Raw genomic sequence first — 25,236 nt, 5'->3', positions numbered from 1 at the left:
AAACATACGATGCGGCCCGCCAGATGGTTTAATCCGGCCCAGTCATGTAAAGGGAAAAAAAATATTAGGATGTTAAAAAAAAGGCAAGTTTCTAGCCCATTCCTGTAATGAGTTATGGTTATTTTAAGAAATAGTTGCAATACACAATTCCGCCACTAGGGGAAGCAGAGGAAAAGAAATACCAGTAAAACAAGAGATCAAGAAATAAACAGGATTTCTAAGTAAAATGCAGTTTGGCTCACCGCCATTAAGTTAAATAATAAAAAAAATATCAGGTGGTGTGACACCAATATTACGAAAAATGTCATTGTCAAAAATATAATAATAATAAGAATGAGTAATTAGAAAGTTTATATATAGACGCATTTAACATAAAAAACATTCAAGGTATTTTCTAAAAACTTTTAACCTAGAAATCTGTGCGATTTAAAACAGAATTATTATCAGTGTACTACAAAAGAAGTAAAGATTACTCTTTAAAAAAAAAAAAAATTATTAACTTTACTGCTCCAAAAAGATGAGAGAATAAAAAAACAGACTAGTTCATCCACATTTAAATGCATAAAAAACTCATCCAAATATCTCTATCTCTCTGTATGTGTGCACTACTCTGCATTAATCAATAAAGAGCTCTCTTTATCAAAATACATATTTATAAGGTTAAAAATGCCCCTCGGCTGCTGAGAAAAAACCACAAGACGTTAATCCAGATGCTCTTGTCGATGTTCTAATTAGTGTTTCTGCTGGAGCTGCTGCGTCTTTTAACTCTGAAAGTTGTTTTTAATCATTAATACTTCACATTGTGAACGTGGAGACCTGCAGCCATCATTTTTGATCCATAGACCTTAGACATTTAGATTACACTATAAAAACACAGTGAAATCTGTGAAAAGGAGAGCCAGAAGTTGATGAGAAAGCTGAAGTTACTGAAGTCAACATAAAAGTCTGTAAATGACTGCAGTTGTCTTTAAAGTCCCACTCTGATCATCTTTTGATTTTTTTAAAGCGTTCCCTGTGGTTATTTAGTTATGATTAGCTGTTTTTACCCATAAATCTAAGCGTCTCATCTTCTGTGACATAGTTTATGCAAAGCGTCAGAAATATGTCCTCCATCATCAAAAAAAACACCACAAGAACATGTTAAAACCTTCAAAAACTTGTTTTTATAAGAGTGAGTCTTTAAAATATAGTAATGGAGTGTTGTTGAGCAACGCTTGAACTACTTTTCAGACCTGAGGATTGATTTTTTTGGGACAAACTATCCTAAAACAACAACAAAAACTTCAAAATGTGTCATATAGGTGCTACACATTAAAGGGTCTGATATTCAGTCTGAGACATATATATCTAGATATTGTCATGAATAAGAACTAGAGCAATATACAGCAAAAATAACCTTATTTGGGGTCTAAAATCAGACATTAATATAGGAATTTCTGGTAAATTACTCCTTTCCAACCAGTTGAAGGTACTGCACTGTTCAATATGTATATATTTTTTACATTAAATTCAAGAGTTGAAGGTGGTTAACAGTAATACATATGCACTTAAATTATGACTCTTTATATTGAAAACAGCAAAATTGTAAAGTTAACATTTGTTTGTGATTTTTTTTTAAATAAACTTAAACTACATTTAGGCTTCCTCAAAGAAACAGTTAAATTGAAAATTAAAATGATTTAGTATGTCTTATTTAGATTTATATTATATGTCATTTTCAAAAAAAAGTTGTTTGTAAGAACTTTGTTTGTCTCACTTTGTGAAGAGTTTGAACATTCGTTGCTAAGATGACAACACAATTTATTCTTCAGCATTTTTAATATTATTTCTTCACGTCTTACATTAACTCCTCCTTTCGTGGATTTTAACCCTCTAACACATTTATTTGGCACATTTTTTGTCTTTTTTCACCATCTTTTCTGTCATCCTCAAACATTTCTAACTCCAGTTTGTTTTATGTTATCCTGATGTTTTTTGTTTGTTTGATTTATTTATCTCATGGTTGGTTTTCTCCATCTTTTTCACCCTAAAGCATCTTTTGTTTTCTCAACATTGCAGGTCACTATTCACCCTGGAAGACCCCGAAGCAGGTAACACCCATGAGCCGGGAACAAGCCCGGATTGCTCAGCAGATTCCTGTTTTTATCCCAAACAGTCCCGTTAAATCTTTAGATGTAAAAACGGGATGTTTCTGTCACGCCTTTATTAATACTGTCAACTTTGATGCAGCTTTTTTAAGGAAGTGCATATATATCAGAAGTGAGCTTTGATCCTAGAAACCCAAATTTGGCTCAAACTTTGTTGCATCAAGAGAACTGCATGTTTTCTCCAGCTGTACTGCTGCTATACTGTCCTTTGTTCTTTTTAAAATAATTTTCTTAACTCCTCCGAGTTCTGTATTTTTCTTTTTAGCTTTTGATGTTGACTCTCACTGATCTCTGGATTCACACGTGAAACCTCATCTGTAGAACTCTTAACATGCTTTCTTCATTCAAATCCATTGACTATATTTGAGAACTGGACCGAGCGAGTGTGACATCACCCATAGAAAATGGCTACTTCCAGCTCCAATGAAATGAAGTCGTAGTTTTTTTGTGATTCAAATGTCGCCATGTTGGAGTCAGACTTGCATTATGACCAAATTCTACTACTATTCTACTCCCTAGAAGACTATTTAATCCAGGATTATCTAGTGCCCTGGATTAATGCTAATGACCTTAAAGTAGAAGCCTAATAAAACAAACATTTTATAAAGAATATTATGAATCTATTGTGTTCTGATGATGAAAATTTATATAATTTATAAAAATATATATATATATATATATTTTTTTTTAAATGACAAATACAATGCATTGTGGTCAATATTTTCTAATCTAGTGTGCATGAGCGTTTTTAGTGACTGAAAATTGCACAAATTAGATTTGGACAATAAATTCCTCTATTGGAGACACAATAAGTTTAGAAAAGTTTGCATTTATCAAAAAAAATTTGCGCATGGAGGAGGTGCTTTTTGAGGCGTATCGAAATTCATATATTTCTAGCTCTCTTTAAAAAGTCATGCTACAACAAAAAGTCATGACTTACATTTAAACTTCTGTGGTTCAGAGCGTACCCACGTGAAGAAAATGTGGCGGAGGACTTTGCATCCCTCCGCTTGGAGGGTTAAATTTAAAAAATAAATTTCCCAGACACACTTGCACTTAAACTGCCCCTTCAAATGGAGGGGAAGGGAGAAGGGAATAACTCAGATTTGGTCTTTTTCTTTCACAGCTCTGTTCCATTATATAAGACTTACTGTCATATTTTTTTCAAAAAATTTTCATTATGGTCTATATTTGGCAATCTAGTAAGCATCGGTGTACACTGGGTTTTTCACAGAGACTTCTGGGAAATTTCTAGTGCACTTGATTTTGGAACTGTAGATTAGTAGTAGTGAGTAGTGAAGGCATTCGGACACAGCCATAGTCTGATTGGAAGTGGTTGCCGGTTGTCGACACTTTTTCAGTCTTGCTTAAACTAGGAAAGCGTCTACAACTAAGAAAATAAAATACAGAGTATTTTGACAAACAAAGACTAGAATACTTTTAAGACCATGCAGGTGGTTTTGCCAAATAAACGTCTGTCAACATGCTGTGTTCATGTGACCAGTGTGGTCGTCTGTCGCGTTCTCATCGAGGAGAAAGGGAAGCCGGCGTGCGGTAATGTGTACCCATCTCTAACGAGGTCGGGGCTTTCAGCGGCCCGCTGTGCGCAGACGTCCTTCACATCAACGCAAAGAACGTCTGAAACTACTGAGAGAAAAAAAACTCTTTCATCAAACTCGTATTTACTCATCAGATGGTGTTTCTCTTTACCAGGGCGCCATGTTCAGCCGGTTTGAAAAAGCGCCCCCTCCGTTTGACACTTTGACATGTTTGCGTGTCATCTCGGCTATCTGTTCAGCCGCTCTTATCTGACGCATCAAGGCTGCTGCTCTGACTGACTGGTGTTGTCAAAGCTGCTGCTGTCACCTCAAACACTCGCAGATGGGCTTTTCAAGGGAATGGATGCAAACAAATAAAAGAAACATATGCTATCATAAAAATACAGAGCAGTTTTATTCATTTTTTTTATCATGAATCTACGTCACAGGACGTGTTTCACACGTTTCTGCTACTAACCCTCTAACTTCTTCTTGCTTGGATTGATGCTTCTATCAGCTCTGCCTTTAATCTGAAAGGATCTAGGATTAGTTTAGAGATGCAGCCGACCGGCGGGCTTCGGATTTCTGCTCACAGTGTCGTTTGCAATGAGCTGCAAGTTTATCGGCTTTAGCATAAGCTGCAAACTCAACCACTTTGAAATGTGAGCTCTGATTCGGAAAGTTTTAGAACAAATGTTCGAACAGATTTAAAACATTTTCAGAGTAGTTTCTGTGTCCTGATGTTGGAATGTGGATGTAAAGTCTTAGTCACAACTGCACTTATGGGGGGATACAGGCAGTCTGTGGACAAAAACTTGTAACAGACAAGATGGCGGCTAAAAATCATTAGCCTGAAGCAGAAATTCCATAACATTTCTGAGTTGTAGCTACTTTTATTAAAATTTTTAAATGTGAATAAACGGTTTAGTGTTCAGGAACAACTTAAAATGTGTCAAAAGAGGGTAAAGTGCTTCATCAATTTCAGTAGTTTATTTAAAAACTCAATCGCACAAAATCCAAAACACACCTTAGGTTGCTATCCGAACAGGATAAGGAGCTCAAGACACACCTGTGCTCCCTTTAACCCAGTAAAGCCCAATAAATCAGAGAATTGACAGAAAATTCAGATTTTTTGGTATCCACAAAAATAATCGCAATATTATTATTTAAATATTTATGGTATCAATATTGATCAATTGGTGTTTTGTTTTTGTTCACAGTGTTAGTGTAAGATGCAAAAATATTGACGACTGTTCAGGGGAAAAAAAAGTACTTTATTTACCCACCATCTCAAATTTGAGCCACACATTTTGAATATGCTTTAACTGTGCTATAAAAACATATTTATCTACAAATGTTAAATTTTTTCAACACAAGAAGTAGTCATTTAAAAAAACGAATAGCAATAAATGAGTTGTTCTTACCATTAAGTTTTGAAAAGTAGCAAAAAACTTTTCCCTCCAAAACTGCTATTGAGATTTCATGGAGGCAGCCATTTTGAAATGAGCAGGAAATGCTCTTCTACTCCCCCTAGTGGAAGGATGTTGAACTACACGATAGAAAATATCAACCAACTTATATATAAGGGGTTTTTAGGAAAATTTTGGATCATGTTAATGAGATAGAGGTCTCAGAAATGTGATTATGAAAAATTAAATGACCCCAGACAACTGAAAAACTCTGGACAGAAGTGACTAAGGCTTAACATCTCCATGGATTAAGCTGCAAACCGGACATCTAAACTACTTTGTTCTTCCTTACAAACAATTTATTTGGACATTTTTTGCTTCAGTTTACAGTTGAACCATAAACATGCTGCTCTTTTTGCAAAACACTCACGTGGTTCCGACCTGCAGAGCTGGACCGTTCCAGAAACTCAAAAAACAATCAGATCTGGGGGTAGGAAGGTTGAAAGGGAAGTACTGATGCACCCCCCCACCCTTCATTGCTGCTGTGCTTTGCAGGTGCTGCAGCAGTGGGAGTCCCAGCAGGGTCCGAGCGGCCCCGCTCAGACCAGCCTCTCAGCCCCCGCCACCCCCCACAACTCCCACTTCACAACACACCACCTTCACAGGGCTTCGGTCCCAGACTCCGAGGCCAAACCAGACCCCTATGACCTATTTGAGAAGTCCAGGGCTATCTATGAGAGTAGGCGTAAGTACCAGAGCTGTCGCTGCAGAAATGAAAACACTTTTATGCGGAAAGCATGAGCCGGGATGAATCTGTGAAGCTCCTCTGGAAACGGCAAACGTGCGTCTCTGTACATCCAGCCAATAATACTTTCATGTTTGACTCCATTTTCACTACTTTGCAGCTGCTTAGTTCGTTTGATCTTCTCAATCATCCAGCATGAACGAATCTTGGCCTTGTGGAGAATTCACATTAGGCCCTAATAGATAACATTTCACATTTTGCAGCTCTGGCAGACGAGCAGATAAACAACAACAGGATCTTTGCATCTGCGCGTTGAAAGTCCGCCAGCGCTCATAAACGGAGTCCTTGAATGAGCACAGCTCACAGGATTTTACAGCTGAGGCGAAACTATCGTCTGTGAAACAGCAAAAAAGATTCGGTTACATTTTGGCTCCAACTGCAGATCAAACATAGTTCTTAAAAAGATGAGAGAGGCTCCTAATTTTCATCATAGGTATACCTCAACTGTGAGAGAAAAAATGAGAAAAAACATCCAGAAAATCATACATCTGATTTTTAAAGAATTTATTTGTAAATTATGGTGGAAAAAATGGCTAATAACTAAAGTTCAACTCAATACTTTGTTATATACTTTCTGTTTTCTGTGAGTGTACACAGGGTTTTCACAAACTGTTGCTGGTATTTTGGTCCATTCCTCCATGCAGATCTCCTCTAGAGCAGTGATGTTTTGGAGCTGTTGCTGGGCACTTTCAATTCCCTTCAAAGATTTTCTATGGGGTTGAGATGTGGAGACTGGTCACTCCTGGACCTTGAAATGCTTCTTATGAAGCCACCCCCTCTTTACCCGGGCCGTGTGTTTGGGATCGTTGTTACGCTGGAAGACCCACCCCAACACATTCTCATCCCAAAGTTGTCTCATATTGACATTTGGTTAACGACTCATCCCCGTCGCTTTTTGAGGTTTTGGGTGTGACCAACTCGCGCACTGGTCTTTGTGACGTGTCCAATACCCGTACTCTAACCTTCACCCGGTAATGGTTTGTGCATGGTACCACGTCTAGTCCGCTGTTGGGTTAGAGTTAGGGTATCGGTACCAAGTTTGTGTACTGGTGCGTTACACGTTGCGGTACTGGACTGGTTTTGGTTCGCGGCCCCAGTGGTTTAATGGGAACTGCCACTACGTTGAAAAACGACGACTTGGGGACACCCAGAACGCCAAAAAGCGACTCGGAAGTGTCCAAACCACAAGTCAATATGTGACCATGTGGGAGTGATAATGTATTACCCAACCACGTTTCATCTTCAATGCCTTTGCTGAGGAACACAAGGTTTTAGATTTAGCCTAAAAATGACATAAACTTATGTAAAGACCTCTTGGGTTGCTTTTAAAATAGACTAAAAGATGACTTGTCTCTTTATATATTTGTCTAAATGGAATCATTTTGAGAATTTTTGTGCCTTTTCATAGCTTGTTTCCATGTAGTACTTGATGACTTAAAGGTCTCCTCTCAGCAATCATCTCTTGTCGTTTATTTCCGGTTGTGTTTACAAAGTGGTGAAATCCGCACAGAGCAGCGGCCGGTCTTACGGCGTCTGCCCTCCTCTCGGCGAGGGTTGGGATCTGGTCAGACTCATCTCTGACAGAGCTTAGGAACGCTCCAGTTGTTACTCTCACTGCTGCCGCTGAAGTTCCTTGTGACCTTTTGTGCCGCGCCACAACCGGAGGCCATCTTCCCTCAGTGGTCACTGTGAGCCGAGTCTGCCTGCACTTGTTAAATCTGACTCCGGTGACTCTGTGATTCACGTCAGAAAGAGACTTTTGGGTCAACCGGTGCAAGTTTTCTATATTAGACCACTAAAAGGAAAGTTTTTCTCTGAAAGGAAGCCGTATTGATTTGTTGCAAACACAAGAGCAAGACGGAAATGGCAAATGTTTTAGAAAAGGTACTTTTTCTACACAAAACATGGGTTAAACATTGATCAGGATCTTGGAAATATCATCAAATGGTGTTTGAAACAGTGTTTTCCTATAATTGATTGTGTTATTGCTGCAGAATGAATGGTAACGTTTCTCTGAAACGTCTTCTCTGAGCCCGTCGGCCGGCCTGTCTGCAGTCCTGATCTTCCTCTCTCATCAATCCTGCCGAGGCCCAGCAGAGCGCTCCCTATGATTAAAACGGATCCAATTGGATTCCATTTTTCATCCGCAGCCGCTTGTCTGTGGTCGGGTTCATCTCCCTGTTGTGCAGATTGTGGCGTGGCGTGCAGCCCCTGATTGTGACTGGGCGTCCCACCTCAGCCTGTAAATAATGAACGGCCGCATTAGCCACGGCGAGCACTTCCTGACGTTTATGGATGACGCTGATATTCTGCGATGACATTAATGCTGAGGCAGAACCTCCCCGACTTCTCCGGGTGCATCTCGTCCGTTTGTGTTTGTGAGGAAATTCTGTATTTGTTTATTTACTGTCTTTTTTTCTGAACAGAACCCAACCAGCCGAGGACGGTTTATCCTGTGGATTCTTCTGGTAAATTCAGGTTTTTTTTTTCTCTCCCTTTGTTTAAATGAACAAATATGAATGGTTTGGTTCTCCTTTTCTACCAGGGTCGGAGTTCCAGGACATGGAGGTCCACCTGCGCAGACAGAAGTCGGGGTTTGGATTCAGGGTGCTGGGCGGTGATGAGGCCGGGCAGCCTGTGAGTCCGGAGACCCGTGAGAAGGCTCGTATGGAGATGGGCGTGGAACCCTGTCATTTTCTCCTCTCTAACCCTCTACACCGGTGGTCTTTAGTCATGGTCCTCGAGGTCCACCATCCGGTTCCCTGCTGGTTGGGGGGGCTTCGGCAGAAATCAAATGCAATTCTTGGTAGGAAGTGGCTGCCCTGAGCGCCGCACAGCAGGCACCACGAGAGGTCCCACAGCGTCACAGCTCATTATAAGTTGCATATCATACGGAATGGTTGGATCCACAGCCCCTCTGTAAAATCTGCAAAATCAATTTCTAGAATTTCAATAGTTTTGCGCATATGTGTAATGGAAACGCAGCTATTGATGTCTCGTTATTGCCGGACTCCTGGCCCATGTCAGCAGCACAGCCCACGCTGCTACCGTAAGATGTTTGACAATCAGACGGTGGCAGTCTGAAATTGGTCAATCATGGGAACTTTGGAGACCCTCCTCTCAGTAGTAGTGCTGCTGCCTTCCTTCCACAGGCCTGACACTGGACTTCCACTGTCTAAATGTGGTCGTTCAGCCACTAACTGATGTCAAAAAAATCATCAGGTCGCTGTCAATTTGAACTTTTTCTCAAAGTGTAACCAAACATTAAATCAACTTTTTTTGGCTGTTTTTTTTTGTATAAATGGGGCTTGAAAAGTGCTGACTATTGGTCTTTGCCAGATTTAAAATTAACTTGTTTAATTCTTGAAAATATAATCTAAAACCGTTTGTGTGCTGAGGAATAAACGAGACCCATTGCGGGAGGCAGCCTGCTTGGGCCTCAAAGATCCTCTAGTTAGCTCACGCTAACCTCACTATCACTGTCAATTATAGATCTAGACCACACCTCCCAGCCCTTTTCTCAGCCTTAGTCCCGCCCCTTTTTTTATTATGTTTCAAATCTGGACTGAGAATATAGTCATCCTCCGACTGTCCTCTTCTGTTACCCTTTAAAACCTCAGTGTTCACTGCGCGGCATGTAAAAATGTGACTGCCACCTTGTGGTTAAAAATGCCACCCCTCTGCCGAATTTCCTAGAAAACAAAAAAAAGAAACTGGAAAAAAAAATCACCTTTGGTGCCAACTACAATTTTAACTCCTCTCTAAGATTTTCATTGGGGTGTGTATTGGCAAGAGTCTGGCGATATGATAAATATCCTGATACGTTTCTCATGATGCAATAAATATCCTGATACGTATCTCACGAAACGATACATATCCTGATACATCTCTCAAGATACAATACATATCCTGATACGTCTCTCATGATACGATAAATATCCTGACATCTGATACGTATCTCACGATACGATACATATCCTGAAGCGTATCTCATGATACCATAAATATCCTGATACGTCTCTCACGATACGATAAATATCCTGATACGTATCTCACGATACGATAAATATCCTGATACGTCTCTCACGATACGATAAATATCCTGATACGTCTCTCACGATACGATACATATCCTGATACGTCACTCACGATACGATAAATATTCTGATACGTCTCTCGCGATACAATAAATATACTGATACCTCTCTCACAATACGATAAATATCCTTATACGTCTCTCATGATACGATACATATCCTGATACATAACACATGCAATGATACGTATCGCGATATATCCCAAGACTGTACTAGAACAATTTTTCACTTTTCCATACCAATCCCAAGTAAAAGCTAAGTAGTACATGTCTAATAACAACAAAAATAGCGAGGCCTACTGAACATTTAACACAAGCTGGTTCTCTCAAGATCTTGTTGTTCTTTTGGTCTTAGTGCAGAGCTGCTCATAGTGGCTCAGTGTGCTGTGCTGCCACCTAGTGGTTGGGGTTTAGGTAGAAAGCAAAAGAAAGGAACAAAATATCGAGTTATGGTATATCGCCAAATTGATTTTCCCCCTACACCCCTATTTTTAATTCGTGGTGGAATTTTGTGATATCCGACTATATTGTTAGCTGGATCAGCTGGTTCAAAGTTCTATTAACTGAACCCATCCAGATATTCAGCAGCAGGAAGGACACGGATATCTGGAAAAGTAGCAGATGGTAGACCTCGAGGACGACGGATTTAATCAACTACACAGTCGACATGCACCACTCCTCCTAACCCCTGACCTTTAACCTTGAGAGAGTGCTGGCTGCTGTGGCGTCTTCACAAAGCTTTATTAATTCCACAATAACAGCAGCTTCACCATCCACGGAGATTCCTGCTTCTAGAAAACCTACAGGCGCTCTAAACGGTCTCTGTCCCAACAGATCCTGATCGGAGCCATCATAGAGAAGAGTCCGGCAGACGTGGACGGGCGGTTGCGGCCCGGCGACGAGCTGCTCTTCGTGGATGGGATCCCGGTGATGGGGAAGCCACACAGATACGTCATCGATTTGATGCACGCGGCGGCGCGGAACGGCCAGGTGAACCTGGTCATCAGGAGGAGGGATCTGGCGACAGGTGAGGGAACGTCTTTAAACTTTGAGTCCTGAGAAAGAGAGGCCATCCTCTCCTCATGGACCTTCCCAAAAATCCAATTCATCCCACTCCCTCCATCAGTTCCTCCTCACCAAAGCCTGGCGTCTGACTCATGCCGGGGCTCCTCTGCGCATCCTAATTGTCCGACTCCCACAGACACTTTACAGAGTGTCAGACTTGGCTCTGAGCTCATATTCCGCCTGCACCTACTGCCCCAGATTTTACACATTTTGGACTACTTTTTCCCGCTTGTGGGAACAATTTGTGTGCCGGTTGGTGTGGGAAAATTCATCATGTGGGTGTGGATCACATTGACAACTTTTGCTGCAACTCTGATGCAGTCTGAACTTACTTTATGGTCGCCCTCCGTGAATACTTTCCTTGGAAACAGTTGTTCTGATTTTGCAGAAAAAAAATATTTGCTTTTTCAAATGCACATCATTTTCGACCCCATGAGACATAAGAAATAGATTTATAATTTGATCACTCAAAGTTCATCTCTGGATTTTAAGTGAAATATTTTATAATAAAACTGTGCATTTTTCTAAATATTTACCCAAATCAACACTTCAGAGTATAATGAACCCTCTTCCTGCTGCATTCTATTAGATATGACCTCTTTTCTTCTCTTTGACTCACACGAGAATTATTTTGTAAACGAAAAAAAAAAAACTATTACTAGCACTTCTAAAAGCTAATTGAAAATACAAATTGAAACTGAGGCTCGGTGGTGTTATTAAAAAAATTCAAGCCATGTGCGAGGTCATAATTTTGTTTTGCAATTCTAATTGTGAAGAAAAGAAATCACCACAAGCTGTCTGTGTTTTTTTTACTGGTTTGTTTTTAGTGAAGGTGCCAGAGAAAAAAATGAAAAAGAAAAAATTACCAAACACACACACAAAAAATATATTTTTTATATAAAAGAACACCAAATCTGGACACATCTGCCTTTATTTGTGTAGTTATTTGACCAAGATGCGTTTGGATTCCATTCTTTCTTTTAATGTAGTTTTCAGGACAAACGCCTCAAAATGCTCAATAAAACAACTTAAACAGATATTAATTAATGTCTGTGTTGGTCGATGGGTTATTACTGCATGAATGTACAGACAGACGGATATAATATTAGATTAATGTGAAGGTGGATTAAATTTATGTATAGATATATGGTCAACAAATGACAGGATTAACAGAAGAAAGGATAATAGATGGATAGATGGATGAAGGGATAGATCAGATTAATGGAAAACATTTATCAGTTGAAGAGTAGAATAAATGAACAGACTGACTCATGTAAAAAGATTGATACAGAAATTACATGGATGGATGGATAAAGGGAGAGATTGATGGATGGATGGACGGACATATGAATGGAGACAGGGATGGATGGATGGATGAATGAATATACATACAGGTATGGATGGATACAGGGATGATAAAGGAATGGATGGATAAATTGATACAGGGATGGATGGATTAGAGAGGTGGATTTAGATGGATGAAATGATAAATGGATTGATAGATAGATTGGATGGATGGTTGTAAAGATAAATTGATGGAAGTTTAGAGAGGTGGATTTGGATTTATGGATCGATAGGAGGATGGATGGATGGATGGATGGGTGGATGGGTGGATGGGAGGATGGATGGGTGGATGGGTGGATGGATGGATGGATGGATGGATGGGTGGGAGGATGAAAGGATGGATGGGTGGATGGGAGGATGGATGGGTGGATGGATAGATGGGAGGAAGGATGGGTGGATGGATGGATGGATGGATGGATGGATGGATGGGAGGATGGATGGATGGATGGATGGGAGGATGGATGGATGGGAGGATGGATGGGAGGATGGATGGATGGATGGATGGGTGGATGGGAGGATGGATGGGAGGATGAGTGGATGGATGGATGGAAAGATGCAATTTGCCATAATTGACAAATAAACTAAATCATTGATTGAGAACTAGAAAGACTGAAAAGTGAAAGTTTAGATACAGTGACTAATAATTTGAGAATGAATGAAAGGAAATGAACGGACAGATGGATAGAGGGATGGATGGATGAGTTGATTCATACATAGATGGATAGACTGGCAGATGGAGTCAGTTTGGATTGATAGAATGACTGGATAGATGTTGACTAATGAATTAATTCTGCCTGTTATTTCGAATTATTGTGTAATATTTCTGTTCTTTCCCATCCATGTTTTTGCTTTTAATCAGATTTTTTTCTTCAAATGTTCACTTTAAGTTGTTTATTTCTTAAAGAACCCCAAATGTGTCGGCCTGCTCCACCACCTGCCCTCTGCCTCCCCCTACAGGTGAGTCCTGTCCGGTGAACGGCCGCAGCCCGGGTTCCGTCTCCACGCAGCACAGCTCCCCTCGCAGCGACCTCACATATGCAAACAGCATCAACGCAGCCCCGCCTCCCAACACGACCGCCGGCAACACTGCCCCCACTTCAGACGGGACGTCGACCGCCAAAACGCAGCCGAGTGACGTCGCAATCAGCCGGAAGGAAAGCGAAGGCTTCGGCTTCGTCATCATCAGCTCGCTGAACCGTCCGGAAACGGCTGCGAGCAACAGTGAGTCCGGTGATTGTTTCAGAGTGGAGGACGTTCTCATGCACAATCAGTCGTCCTCTAATCTAGAGAACAAGCGCTTGAAGTGCTAGAAGCCTCATGGGCCCACGTGAAACACAAGAGTGTGTATGATGTGATGTTGGTGCCAAACTCGAGCAGACAAGACAGCTGAAGTCACAGCGGAATGAAAAGTGAAGCACCTCTAAGTCTAGCATGTCAATTATACATGCCCTCCCACGGCACGTCAGTCACACACATCTCTGAGCATCCGCGCATCGCCCACACGCCAGAAAAAACTCTGCTGGGTACCTTATGTAAGCTGAGGGTGCAGAACGAAACCACAAACAGACAGTCGGTGAGCCAGTGTGCGCTCCGGAGTAACCGTCCGTCGCTGACCGCGTCCCGCTTCCTCCCACAGCTGTGCCGCACAAAATCGGCCGCATCATCGAGGGCAGCCCAGCCGACCGCTGTGGGAAGCTGAAGGTGGGGGACAGGATCCTGGCGGTGAACGGCCAGTCCATCGTCAGCATGCCGCACGCCGACATCGTGAAGCTGATCAAAGACGCCGGCCTGAGCGTGTCCCTGAGGATCATCCCGCATGAAGGTGAGCCGACACAACGTTAAAATGACAGCTTCAGATCCGTATCTGAAGCTTTATTTTGAAAAACTTTGGAGATTTTGAACAGGAGTGCCCAACCCTTGGGGCCGTACCGGGTCTCAGAGAAAAATATTAGGGCTGAATCATAACATAAACTTAATAGATCAATAATCGATCCATAAAAGTAGAAACCGATCTATTGCATAATCCCAGAGTCTGTTAGCTTGATGCTAACGTTTAATGGAATTTATCATAGGACGGCTAATGCTAACAGTCAGTCGACATAAACTTAGTATGCTGACTAAATTAACATCTTTATAAACTCACAGGTACGAAATTTTCAATTTTTTGGTTTTATAGTGCCCACAGACCATAATAATAAAGCATAATATTTAGCAGCTGATTGTTTAATGTTACCAGGATGCTGCTAATAAAGTTATTCAAACGGTAGATTCACGTTTATTATTCTTTTTAGAAAAATACCAGTTTTATTGCACTTTTTTTTGTAGTGGTCACACCTTTAAAAGTCAGACGAGGTTGAAGTTGGTGTCTGATTTTTTGAGCTTCCACTTTGACATGAAATCTAATGTACAAATAAAGTTTCAAGCAGAGTTCATCCAAAAAAAAACATCATCACTAAAGTTCAATCGCCTACCTAAACCGGACCAGTGAAGGTGGAAAAGGTCAGGCAGACTCTGTGTTGCCCGGCAACGGCTCTGTTCTGTTTAATCAATCTAATGAACTTTAACAGGCAATTAAAAAGTCCACTTATAGGGGGGTTTGCAGGGTCGTACTCTAAAGTCATCAACCTCCTTCCACCCCCAGAAAGACGCTTGATTTTAGCTCACAGTTGTAATATGGTCACTATAAACCAAATACCCTGATAACCTTCAAGTATTTCCTGGTGTTTACGTTGCTGCCCCCTAGCGGTCAAAGTGGGCTTATATCAACGTTTTTCTTTTTTTTTTCTCCTCACCAGAGATGAGCAACCCTCCATCAGCCCCCACCTCGGAGAAACAGAGCCCCATGGCTCAGCCGCACAGCCCCAAGACCCAGATCAACTCCACCGCCCCCCAGCCCAGCCAGACGGGGACAGAACCGAGCCCCCCGGTCAGCCAAACCAACCCGGTGCCCCATCAGAGTCCAGTGACCCAGCTGCCCGCCCCCCCACCTCAAACCTACACCCACGAGAGCAGGTAGGACAGTTTAGGTTTCATTTAGCTTTAAAGAAAACCTTCTGGCTGTTGTTTTTTTTTTTTTTTTTTCCCAGAATCCCCCCATGTCCATGCCATTGCTCCACCTCTCTTAAAACGTTTGTCTTTGTTGTTTGTTGAGCACTTGCCTCATATAGACTCCTTAATAAAAATCTATGGTGATCCTCCCGCTCCTTTCCGTACGTTCGTAAAAACTCGATCACAGTTTCAGTGATTTCAGCAATCTTGGTATTAAAACGTTCAGCCTGTTCAGGATATTACTGCCTGTACTTTTGGTATTCATAAACTTTATAGTTTTTAAAATATTGAACAAAATATGCCACATAGGAAGTGAATGAAAAAGCTTTAAAATTTCAAAATTTTTAGTGGATGAGCAACAAATTTTAAATATATTCATGGGCTATTTTTTCATCTTATAGTACCATGTTTTTCGGACTATAAGTCGCACCGGAGTATAAGTCGCAGGGGCCAAAAAATGCATAATGAAGAAGAAAAAACCATACATAAGTCGCACTGGAGTATAAGTCGCATTTTTTTCAAGTAATTTATTTTACAAACTGGTTGAAAAAAACGATATTACATCATCCTGGAAGGTAAGTTATAACATTCATAAGTGAATAGAAAACAGGCTGAATATGTGTCAACACATATTCACATATTAGCATCATGAAAAAAACGAAAAGGTGTAGCATTTATATAACATAACAGTTTTATTTAACTATAGCCTCAAGAACTCATCAACTTTGTATCTTTACTGTAATTAATTGCACGCAATCTCACTCCATATCACTAAATCCGTTAAATTCTTCGTCCTCTGTGTCACGTCTGAATAACTAAAGTAAATAAAGTAATTGCATAGATCACCATAAGAGGGCACTCTAGACTTACGGTCCATATCTCATCTCATTAAAAATTCGTATATAAGTCGCACTGGAGTATAAGTCGCAGAGACATTCAATCTATGAAAAAAACCGCGACTTATAGTCCGGAAAATACGGTAAGTTTAAAAAAATTATGAGTTTAGGTAATATTTTAGCAACATGCTAACGTTTTTGACTAATTTAGTTTACTTAGGAATTTTAGGATATTTTGACGTTTAGCCTTTTTTTAAGCAATGTGCTAGCATTTTTGGCTAATCTACTAAATTTTTTATGCTAATTTGGAGTTTAGCTCATATTTAAGCAACATGCTTTCATTTTGGGCTAATTTGTTATCTGCTGGTGATTTTCAGGCTAATTTAGAGTTTAGCTTCTATTGTAGCAACAGGCTAACGTTTTTGACTAATTTAGTTTAACGAGGAAATTTAGGATATTTTGAAGTTTAGCCAGTATTTAAGCAATGTGCTAGCTTTTTTAGCTAATTTGGCATCTAATAAGGTTTTTATGCTAATTTGGAATTTAGCTAATATTTCAGCAACATGCTAACGTTTTGGTCTACTTTTTTATTCCCAGGTGTGTTTTATGCTAATTTAGAGTTTAGTTTCTATTTTAGCAACATGCTAACATTTTTGACTAATTTAGTTTACTGAGGAATTTCAGGCTATTGTGGAGTTTAACTAATATTTAAGCAATGCACTTAATATTTTTGCTAAAATGGCATGTATTAGGGATTTTTAAGCAATTTTACTACAAATTTTCCAGAAATTTCGTTCAACTTCAGCACTCTTTCATAGTTCTTTAACAAAATTTCCATTCTTTTTGCCAATTTAATGTTTTGCAAATATTTTTTTTTTATTTTCAGTAAATCTCCATAGAGTAAAATTGTGTCACCATTTTCAGCAAAAAGCTTTAGCAACTACTTTCTGTAAAAAACATTCACACTAGCATTATCACAGGTGATGTAACTTTTCTAGTTATTTAGACATATTGCTTCTTTATAAAAATCTGTTGAATAATTTCCAACACCAAAAATCCACAACTTTTCTCTGTTTGTTTTTACAATATTTTTACATTATCTTATTTCATCTCTTTATAAAAAAAACTGATTAGCTGGTTGCCAGGGAAACTAGAACAAGTCCTTTCTGATTAACGTTTAAGGAGGTTTGATCATAAAATGATCTTCAGTGTGAAGCTCTCCTTCAGTCGGCTCTGTCTGTTAGTTACAGATCTGAGGTGAAGGCCAGGCAGGACGTCAAACCCGACATCCGACAACCGCCGTTCACAGACTACCGCCAGCCACCGGTGGATTACCGGCACCCTCCTGTGGCGGATTACCGGCAGCCCCCCACGCTGGACTACAGGCACCCGCCGCTTCACTACAGGCAGTTAGCCGCAGACGCCCGACAGTTTGCCCTCCCAGACTACAGAATGCCTCCAGTTCAGGTGAGACTGAATCAGTCATAAGAGTTGGTAGAAACGGATGGAAAAATGACCGTTTGACTCCAAAAGATGTTATATTTTTGAGTTTTATTTAGTCTTAATTTCTTTTCTAAACAAGACTTTTAAATCTTAAATCTTGTCTTTTAACATATAGTTAAGGTTTGTGAACATTTAAAATAATACACCTCTCTGTTTTATTATATTTATTTATTGTATTTACAGGAAGAGTTTTTGTTTTCTTGTGATTTTAGTGTGTGAATGTGGCTGTCAGCTGTTTACCATTTATGATTAGTATTTAAAATAAGTAAAACTTCATAAATGTTTCCATTCAGGACTGTTCTTATGCATCTTAAATTTGTCTGAGGAGTTTTTCCAGTCATTAACACCCTCACTGGTTCTAAACTTCATTTATTTTTGGGAGAAGAACTTTCAGCAAAAGCAGTACAAACTGTTTTTTGGGGGGAATTCATTAGTCACGTTCTTTTAATCATCTCCCCATTAGCTAACTTTCTAAAGAAACCCTCCTGGTTTTTGGCGGCGTAAACACAACCGCACAACACCGCCACAAAGACGATTTTTTTTTTTGCAGATAGGCTGACTGACGTTGAGGTGTCAGGAGTTCTGGTACGTCAAAGAGCATTGTTGGTTTTGACAGAGGCATCTCCAGTACTAAAGATATAAAGATTTTCGTTGTTGACCCGAAAACACTTTCGCTATTTTTATTTCATTTTTACCTGATTTAATATACCCAATAAAAAGTATTTCTCATAAAATTAAATCAGAATATGACAACACATGATACATTGGAATATTCTTACTTTATTTTCAACTGTAGTTTATGTAAAAAAAAAAGGAAAATAAAAGCATAGGAAGATTCTAAAAGCATCCTAAAATTACTGAAAAATTAGAAATTTGATAACAAAAAATTCCCTTAAAAAATGAATAAATAAATAAATAAAGATTCTTGAGACTTGGCCTTTGGTCTACCCATTCCTGGAACGTGTGAGACCCATGACACTCACAAAAATCCAGCATATTAAAAAAAACATTTAAATACTTCTGCTCGGGTGAAATCACCCAGCAATAGTGCTGTAGAGTTAAAGGTTTAAAATTTAAAAGAAAAGAAACAAACTAGACAAACAAGAGCCAAAATTCGGGAGGGAATATAATTTTCAAGCAATTTAACGTAAACAAACAAACCTCTGTTTAGAGTCAATTTTTCCTCATCTTCCTTCCCTTTTTCCCTTAAAGCTTTCCCTAAGCGCTTTTTTTTCTGCTTTTTCATCCTCAAAGTTTGAAAGTACCACTAATAGCAACAACATCTGGCACCAGAGGGGCGATGCTCCTTCCAATATGTTGCTTATGTCACACTTTTGAGTTATTTTATTTATGTTTTTTAATTAGTACTCTACTTTTTTATATTTTTCACTAATTGAGTGGTGTGTCAAACTGTTTACAGAATAAAATTTAACAAAAAAACATTACTATATTATCATTGAGATTTGGTTCCCCTCTAGCAGATGGCGCTCTAGGCAGCCGCCTGGGTTGCCTTTGCCCAGAGCCGGCCCTGTCTGAACTGAAGTTTTGTTTCCTCTTATTAATATCTCCTCCGTGATCAATTTTTAAACATTTGGCCCTTCCATTCATTAAAAGGGACACCATCGATACGTCACTACCAAATCCAAGTCCCTGATTGGTCCATCTGGTTGACCTTGCAACGCACGTTTAGTATGTTGAGCCAGAAAAAAGTTGTAGAAACTTGCATAGTTACGCGTGATCATGAGTTTTGTGAACGTAGCTTTACACGGACGAGTCAAAACTCCTGGTGACACCATTGACTGTATATGAGAACCGGACCAAGTGAGTGTGACATCACCCATAGAAAATGGCTTACCTTCAGCTCAGGTCAATTCAGTCGCCATTTTTTCACGATACGGACGCCGCAGTATTGGAACAGTGATTGGTCCGAATTGGTCTAAGTCAATGTTTCTATGGTTACGACTCTCACCAATGAGGAGTTAGTTATTCTGGTTATTCTGACAAATATATACAGTCAGTTGACATATACAGTCAATATATAAAATAGTCAAGTTCCAGTTTGTCAGCAAATTTAGACTATTGTTCATTTATTTTTCCATCTGTTTGGATAATATTAATTATTTTCTTTCTGATTAAAAAAGAAAAAAGTTCCAACAAGGCTCCTCCCACATCTGTCATTTTAACTTTGTTTCTTGCCACATTGTTCTCCCTTCAGCTTTCGCAGGACTTTGACTTCTTCACAGTGGAGTTGGAAAAAAGCGTCAAAGGTTTCGGTTTCAGCATCCGCGGAGGCCGGGAGTACAAAATGGACCTGTTTGTCTTGAGGCTGGCAGAGGACGGTCCGGCTATTCGCAACGGCAGGATGAGGGTGGGTTTGATCTCCTCTTTAAGAGCAGAGGCGCCTCGATCAGTCTCGATGACACGGCGTCCGCTCACTGTAATTATGAGATATTATCAGAGCTGAAACATCTTCATCTCTTATCAGTGAAAGCTTCTTTTTTTAAGTTTGTCAGAAGTGTCCTCCTATGGTGGCCCTGAAGTTCAAAACACAGCAAAGCAAAAACATATTAAAGAATTCAATGAAAATTAGAAAAGAAAAAAAATTAAAATTACGTTTTAGAAATTTAAATCGTTGAACTTCTGCAGTGGGTGTGGCCAAAAGTGTTTTGTCAGCAAGATACAAAACTGCTTTTTTTCATTATTTTGCTAACAAATTTAGCTGTTCTTACCAAAAACCTAAATGAAAACATATTTTCTTAGTTTATTTAGATGGAAGAACACATTTCCCCTTAATTAAAATTAAATCTTACATCAGCTTTTTTTCGCTCCAGGGCTTTAAGAACAAGAAAAACCAAACGATTCAGCAGCTTCCATGTTTTGTTTTCACGCTTCCCTCCAGCCAGAGCTGCATTATTCTGTTTATTTCATGTTCTACAACTTTTATGTCAGGACGGTTCTGCATGCTCCGCTGGGCTCATCCGTAATGAACCCCGTAAAGATAATGTTTGCAAAATGCCCCTGGGGGAGGTTTCACTCCTGGATGGAGCGCTCGGCACGACCCAGCTGGAGGAGGAGGTGAATCCCGGTTGAGAGTCGCCTCCACGCAGCGCAACAAGCTGCTGCGGAAAACGCTGGCGATACCGCAGACAAGTCAATCAGAGGACAAATGAGGCAGAGCACAGACAGGAAGTGATGTGCTTTATACCCAACATTTTTAGTTGCTTCTTTTTTCAAAATAAAAGCATGAAAGTGGAAACAACCACATAAAAATGGGCATAAATGACCATTTTTTCTCTAAAATATTAAAGAATTTTAATTCAATGTCAAAACTTTAATCTCATTGTTGTTTTAATTCTATGTCTAAAAGTTTAGGTTCTTTCTGAATGATGTTGATGTGAAAACTTAATTAATCCAAAAATATCGAACAACTAATAAAAGTTTTGTCTTCATTCTTGTCAGTTTATCATTATTCTCTATATTGTCTCATTTTATAAAGTTTTAAAATTAATCAACATATAAAAGGTAAAATATATATTTTTATTATATATTTTTTTCTCACATATATATATTAAATATATGGCATATATACATATACAATATGATAAATATTTAACATGTGAAATAATAATATAGGTATTTAAATAATAATATTGATATAATAATTATTGAGCCCCAAAAGAGAGATCAAAGTAAAAAAAAAAAAATCTGGTTGCTATCTGGTGAGCACCAGTTGTTATCTAGTGAGCGCCAGTAGCTATCTGGTGAGCGCCATTTGCTATCTGGTGAGCACCAGTTGCTATCTGGTGAGCACTAGTTGTTATCTGGTGAGCACCAGTTGCTATCTGGTGAGCACCACTTACTATCTGGTGAGCACCAGTTGCTATCTGGTGAGCACCACTTACTATCTGGTGAGCACCAGTTGCTATCTGGTGAGCACCACTTGCTATCTGGTGAGCACCAGTTGTTATCTTGTGAGCACCAGTTGCTATCTGGTGAGCACCAGTTGTAATCTGGTGAGCACCAGTTGTTATCTTGTGAGCACCAGTTGTTATCTGGTGAGCACCAGTTGCTATCTTGTGAGCGCCAGTTGTTATCTTGTGAGCACCAGTTGTTATCTTGTGAGCGCCAGTTGTTATCTGGTGAGCACCAGTTGCTATCTTGTGAGCACCAGTTTATTCTGAAAACCTGGACTTCCTTTTTGTTAGCTTAGTTTAATCCTTTTAAATATCTCCATCTGTTTTGCATAAATTTAAAGCATTTTTTTGTAGCAAATCTATTAAAAAATAGATCTTTTAGCTTTGTTTTCTATTTTCTTTTTTTACTTTATTCTTGTTGTTTTAAACACTTGCTTTAAAAAGTTTAGAAAATGTGGATTAAATTCTCAGACTATTACAGATTTAAAGTTTCTCTACTGAAGATCTACTGAGATGTTTTCAAGGAGAAAGTTGAGAATCGCTTTGGTCTTCATCAATCCATCCTAAAAAAAACAACCTGTCCTTCACTTTGGTAAACGATTTGTCTTAGAACACAACCTGCTGCAGAGCCTCTTCATCCTCCGTGGTCACTGCGACATGTCATGTTTGACCTCAGTCGGGTCTCAAAAAGCAATTTGTGAGTTTTCTTGTTGCGGCTAAAATTAATTGAATAAATGAAGACGTTTCAGCTCAGAGTCCGTCATTAAAATCCTGACCCTTCATAAACCCGCGGGGACAAACCCCTCCTCGCTGATATCTCCTCTCTGAGTTCCGACGCTGTTTCCTCTTTTGTTGAAGATGGTCGCTGAGCTCTGCCTCCTCCGCTGTGTGGAGGTCAGGATTAATGAGCGAATTGTTCTGCCTTTCACCTCCTCAAACCAGTGTAATGACACCTAATGACTTCCCCTCTCAACTCAAGTCCGCTCCTCACTTTTAAATTGCCCCAGCCATTACTGGAGGACCTTTGCATTTGTTCATGTAATTGGATGTCGCGTTTTCTCCTGCTCCCCATGAATCCTCTCCGTGAGTCAGCCTGGGAGCAGCGCTCTCTGGGAACCTTTCATGAAGCATTCCAGTTAACATTTGTGCAGCATCGTAACAGAGCTGAAACAGCTGCTTCATAATGAAGAGCTGAATGATTCTCACTGGAGCGTAGAACCACGCACAATAGAATCTTTTTGTTTGTAGACTTCCTCTGCTCCATTAAGAGATCTAATTATTTTCTACAGGCCGTGTCGCACTACCGCTACGTACAGTTTGCGCATTGACAACGTGGACAACTTCAGTCTTTCCTGATACATGCTTGATACACGTTATTCATAAGTGTTTCTTGGGTTCGTCATTCGTTGATGTGTACAGATGTCCGTTGAGGGTTTTACGTGAATTTGGTTTTGAGCTGTTTAATTAAGAATTACACAGTTTATACGTATTTTACGTAATTTCTACGCAATTATTTCAAATATCTTATGCAACTGTGCAGAATTTTTGCGATATGAATGTGCATATTTGTGGCTTCCCAGGACCGTACCGTGTATGTCCACGTATGTCTAATGGACTTTTCAATCATGTACCACCGATGTATAACTTTATATCATGTATACTGCACACATATCACATTAAAATTGTGTAATTGATGCAAAAGTCACTAGTAAATGGATATTAACAGCGCAGTAATCAACGCAGTACTAATTATATATGTACGTAGGGTTTGGGCCCCCTCCGCGCCACTTTTTGACATTTTGGGTGTCCCCAAAGCATTGTTTTTGACATGCTGTCTGTTCCCATTAAATCAGGTGTCACCAACCTCCGGATCAAAAACTGGTATCGGTCTGAGGGCCGCTTGGTAACAGGCCATAGACAGGGAAAAAATTGCATACGCTAATCAGGGGTCCCCAACCTATGAGACACGGACTAGTGCCAATACCCTAACCCAGTACCGGTCACGCACTCATTACTGTGTCCGGTACCACATCCTGAGGGTCTGGGACCCCTGATTCAATGAGTACCACGTTCTTATGATTTAATGGGAACAGCCACTACGTCAAAAACGACAAGTTGGAGACACCCAAAACTTAAAAAAGTGGCGCGAAGGGGCCCCAAACCATACATCCGTATATGACGAGTTGGGAGTGAAAATGTGTAAGATTATAAATCAGCCGATCTTTCAACCCTCCTGTAGTCTATACAGACTAGGGTTGTATGCGTTCCCCATCTTGGCGGGGGTTCCCCATCCTGGTAGGGGTCCCCCATCTTGGCGGGCGTTCCCCATCTTGGCGGGGTCCCTCTTTTTGGGGAGAGTCCCCCATCTTAGCGAGGGTTCCCCATCTTGGTAGGGGTCCCCCATCTTGGTAGGGGTCCCCCATCTTGGCGGGCGTTCCCCATCTTGGCGGTGGTCCCCCCTCAGCTGGCGCCTAGGAGCTGACTTAGAATTGGTGCAGACCTGGGGAACCCAACTGTTTAATTATAACAAAGCCTTGCGAGGACCTGCGGTGAGTGCTGCGGCGATGTGATTTCTTACCAGCGCTCTGAACGTCAACGTAAATAAATTAGATGAAGCCGGAGTTTACGCGTTCTTTGCGATGTATCCCCAGCTCAGCCCGTCCAACTGGTGTTCAATCCGCAGAGAATCTTTAATCTGTTTTTGCATCGAGTGATTTGCACTTCATGGCCACCGTCCATTTATCGTCCAATCACCACTCTCCATCTCGCTCATGTCGACTTCCAGGTCGGGGACCAAATCATTGAAATCAACGGGGAAACCACGCGGGACATGACCCACGCCAGAGCCATCGAGCTCATCAAATCCGGCGGCCGGCGTGTCCGTCTGCTCCTGAAGAGGGGCACAGGGCAGGTCCCGGAGTACGGTGAGCGCCCCCCCACCCCAGCCCCCACTGTAGTCTCCTACCTGCTGTAATATCTGGTTGACACATTAATTCTGGCATGTTTGGATTCTGTACTCATTTGACCTTTCATACTATTCTAAACCTGAGCTAAGCTTTGATGAACAAACTAATGGACTGTCTTCTATCTTGACTAACACTAGTTTATCTTCTGTCCATTTCAGTGATCTATCACTAATTGATCCTTCTAGGTTGTTACTTCCCCTTCTATAGGAATGGTATCTTCCAGTCTCTCCATGTGCATGAAAAGTGACAAGCATGGCTCCCCCTATTTCTTCCTAATGGGCCACTCTAAAGACACGGTTTGTTACCATACCAATGTTTTTCTCTTCACTTTAACCCTTTGTGTGCTGTGCTTTGATGTAACCACCACATAGAGAAAGAAACAGGTCAGGATTTGATCTTTTCTCCACGATGGAGACTCGCCAAAAGCTGCAGGAGGTGGTGAAAATAGCGGTCATCACTCACCGACTGATGGGGCTGTAAATCAGCCTCCTACAGCTCATTTCAGGCGCTAGCGTGTAGCGTTACGAAGCTTCAGCCGGAGACAAAGGTGGAAATATGAACTCCC

General features: G+C 40.4%; 1 protein-coding gene across 13 annotated transcripts in view; it reads left to right on the top strand.

Annotated features, from left to right (window-relative positions):
• The window catches only part of magi2a (membrane associated guanylate kinase, WW and PDZ domain containing 2a), a 332,668-nt gene that overhangs the window by 304,734 nt on the left and 2,698 nt on the right, over positions 1-25,236 (top strand). For 5 of the 13 annotated variants that reach the window (XM_036210186.1, XM_024291322.2, XM_024291372.2 and 2 more), the window contains 11 exons: positions 2,059-2,090; positions 5,650-5,839; positions 8,326-8,367; positions 8,445-8,560; positions 10,830-11,022; positions 13,362-13,625; positions 14,041-14,226; positions 15,200-15,416; positions 17,533-17,755; positions 20,007-20,159; positions 24,491-24,629. In XM_036210186.1, coding sequence (XP_036066079.1) covers positions 2,059-2,090; positions 5,650-5,839; positions 8,326-8,367; positions 8,445-8,560; positions 10,830-11,022; positions 13,362-13,625; positions 14,041-14,226; positions 15,200-15,416; positions 17,533-17,755; positions 20,007-20,159; positions 24,491-24,629 — 1,755 coding nt within the window. Of the gene's footprint in view, positions 1-2,058; positions 2,091-5,649; positions 5,840-8,325; positions 8,368-8,444; positions 8,561-10,829; positions 11,023-13,361; positions 13,626-14,040; positions 14,227-15,199; positions 15,417-17,532; positions 17,756-20,006; positions 20,160-24,490; positions 24,630-24,829 lie in introns of all 13 variants that reach the window. The other 8 variants (XR_002921266.2, XM_024291351.2, XM_024291380.2 and 5 more) reach the window with 8 other exon arrangements.

This window comes from Oryzias melastigma, linkage group LG23 (assembly GCF_002922805.2).
Source record: "Oryzias melastigma strain HK-1 linkage group LG23, ASM292280v2, whole genome shotgun sequence".
Lineage (NCBI taxonomy): Eukaryota > Metazoa > Chordata > Actinopteri > Beloniformes > Adrianichthyidae > Oryzias > Oryzias melastigma.
This window is presented reverse-complemented; position numbering and strand designations above follow the sequence as displayed.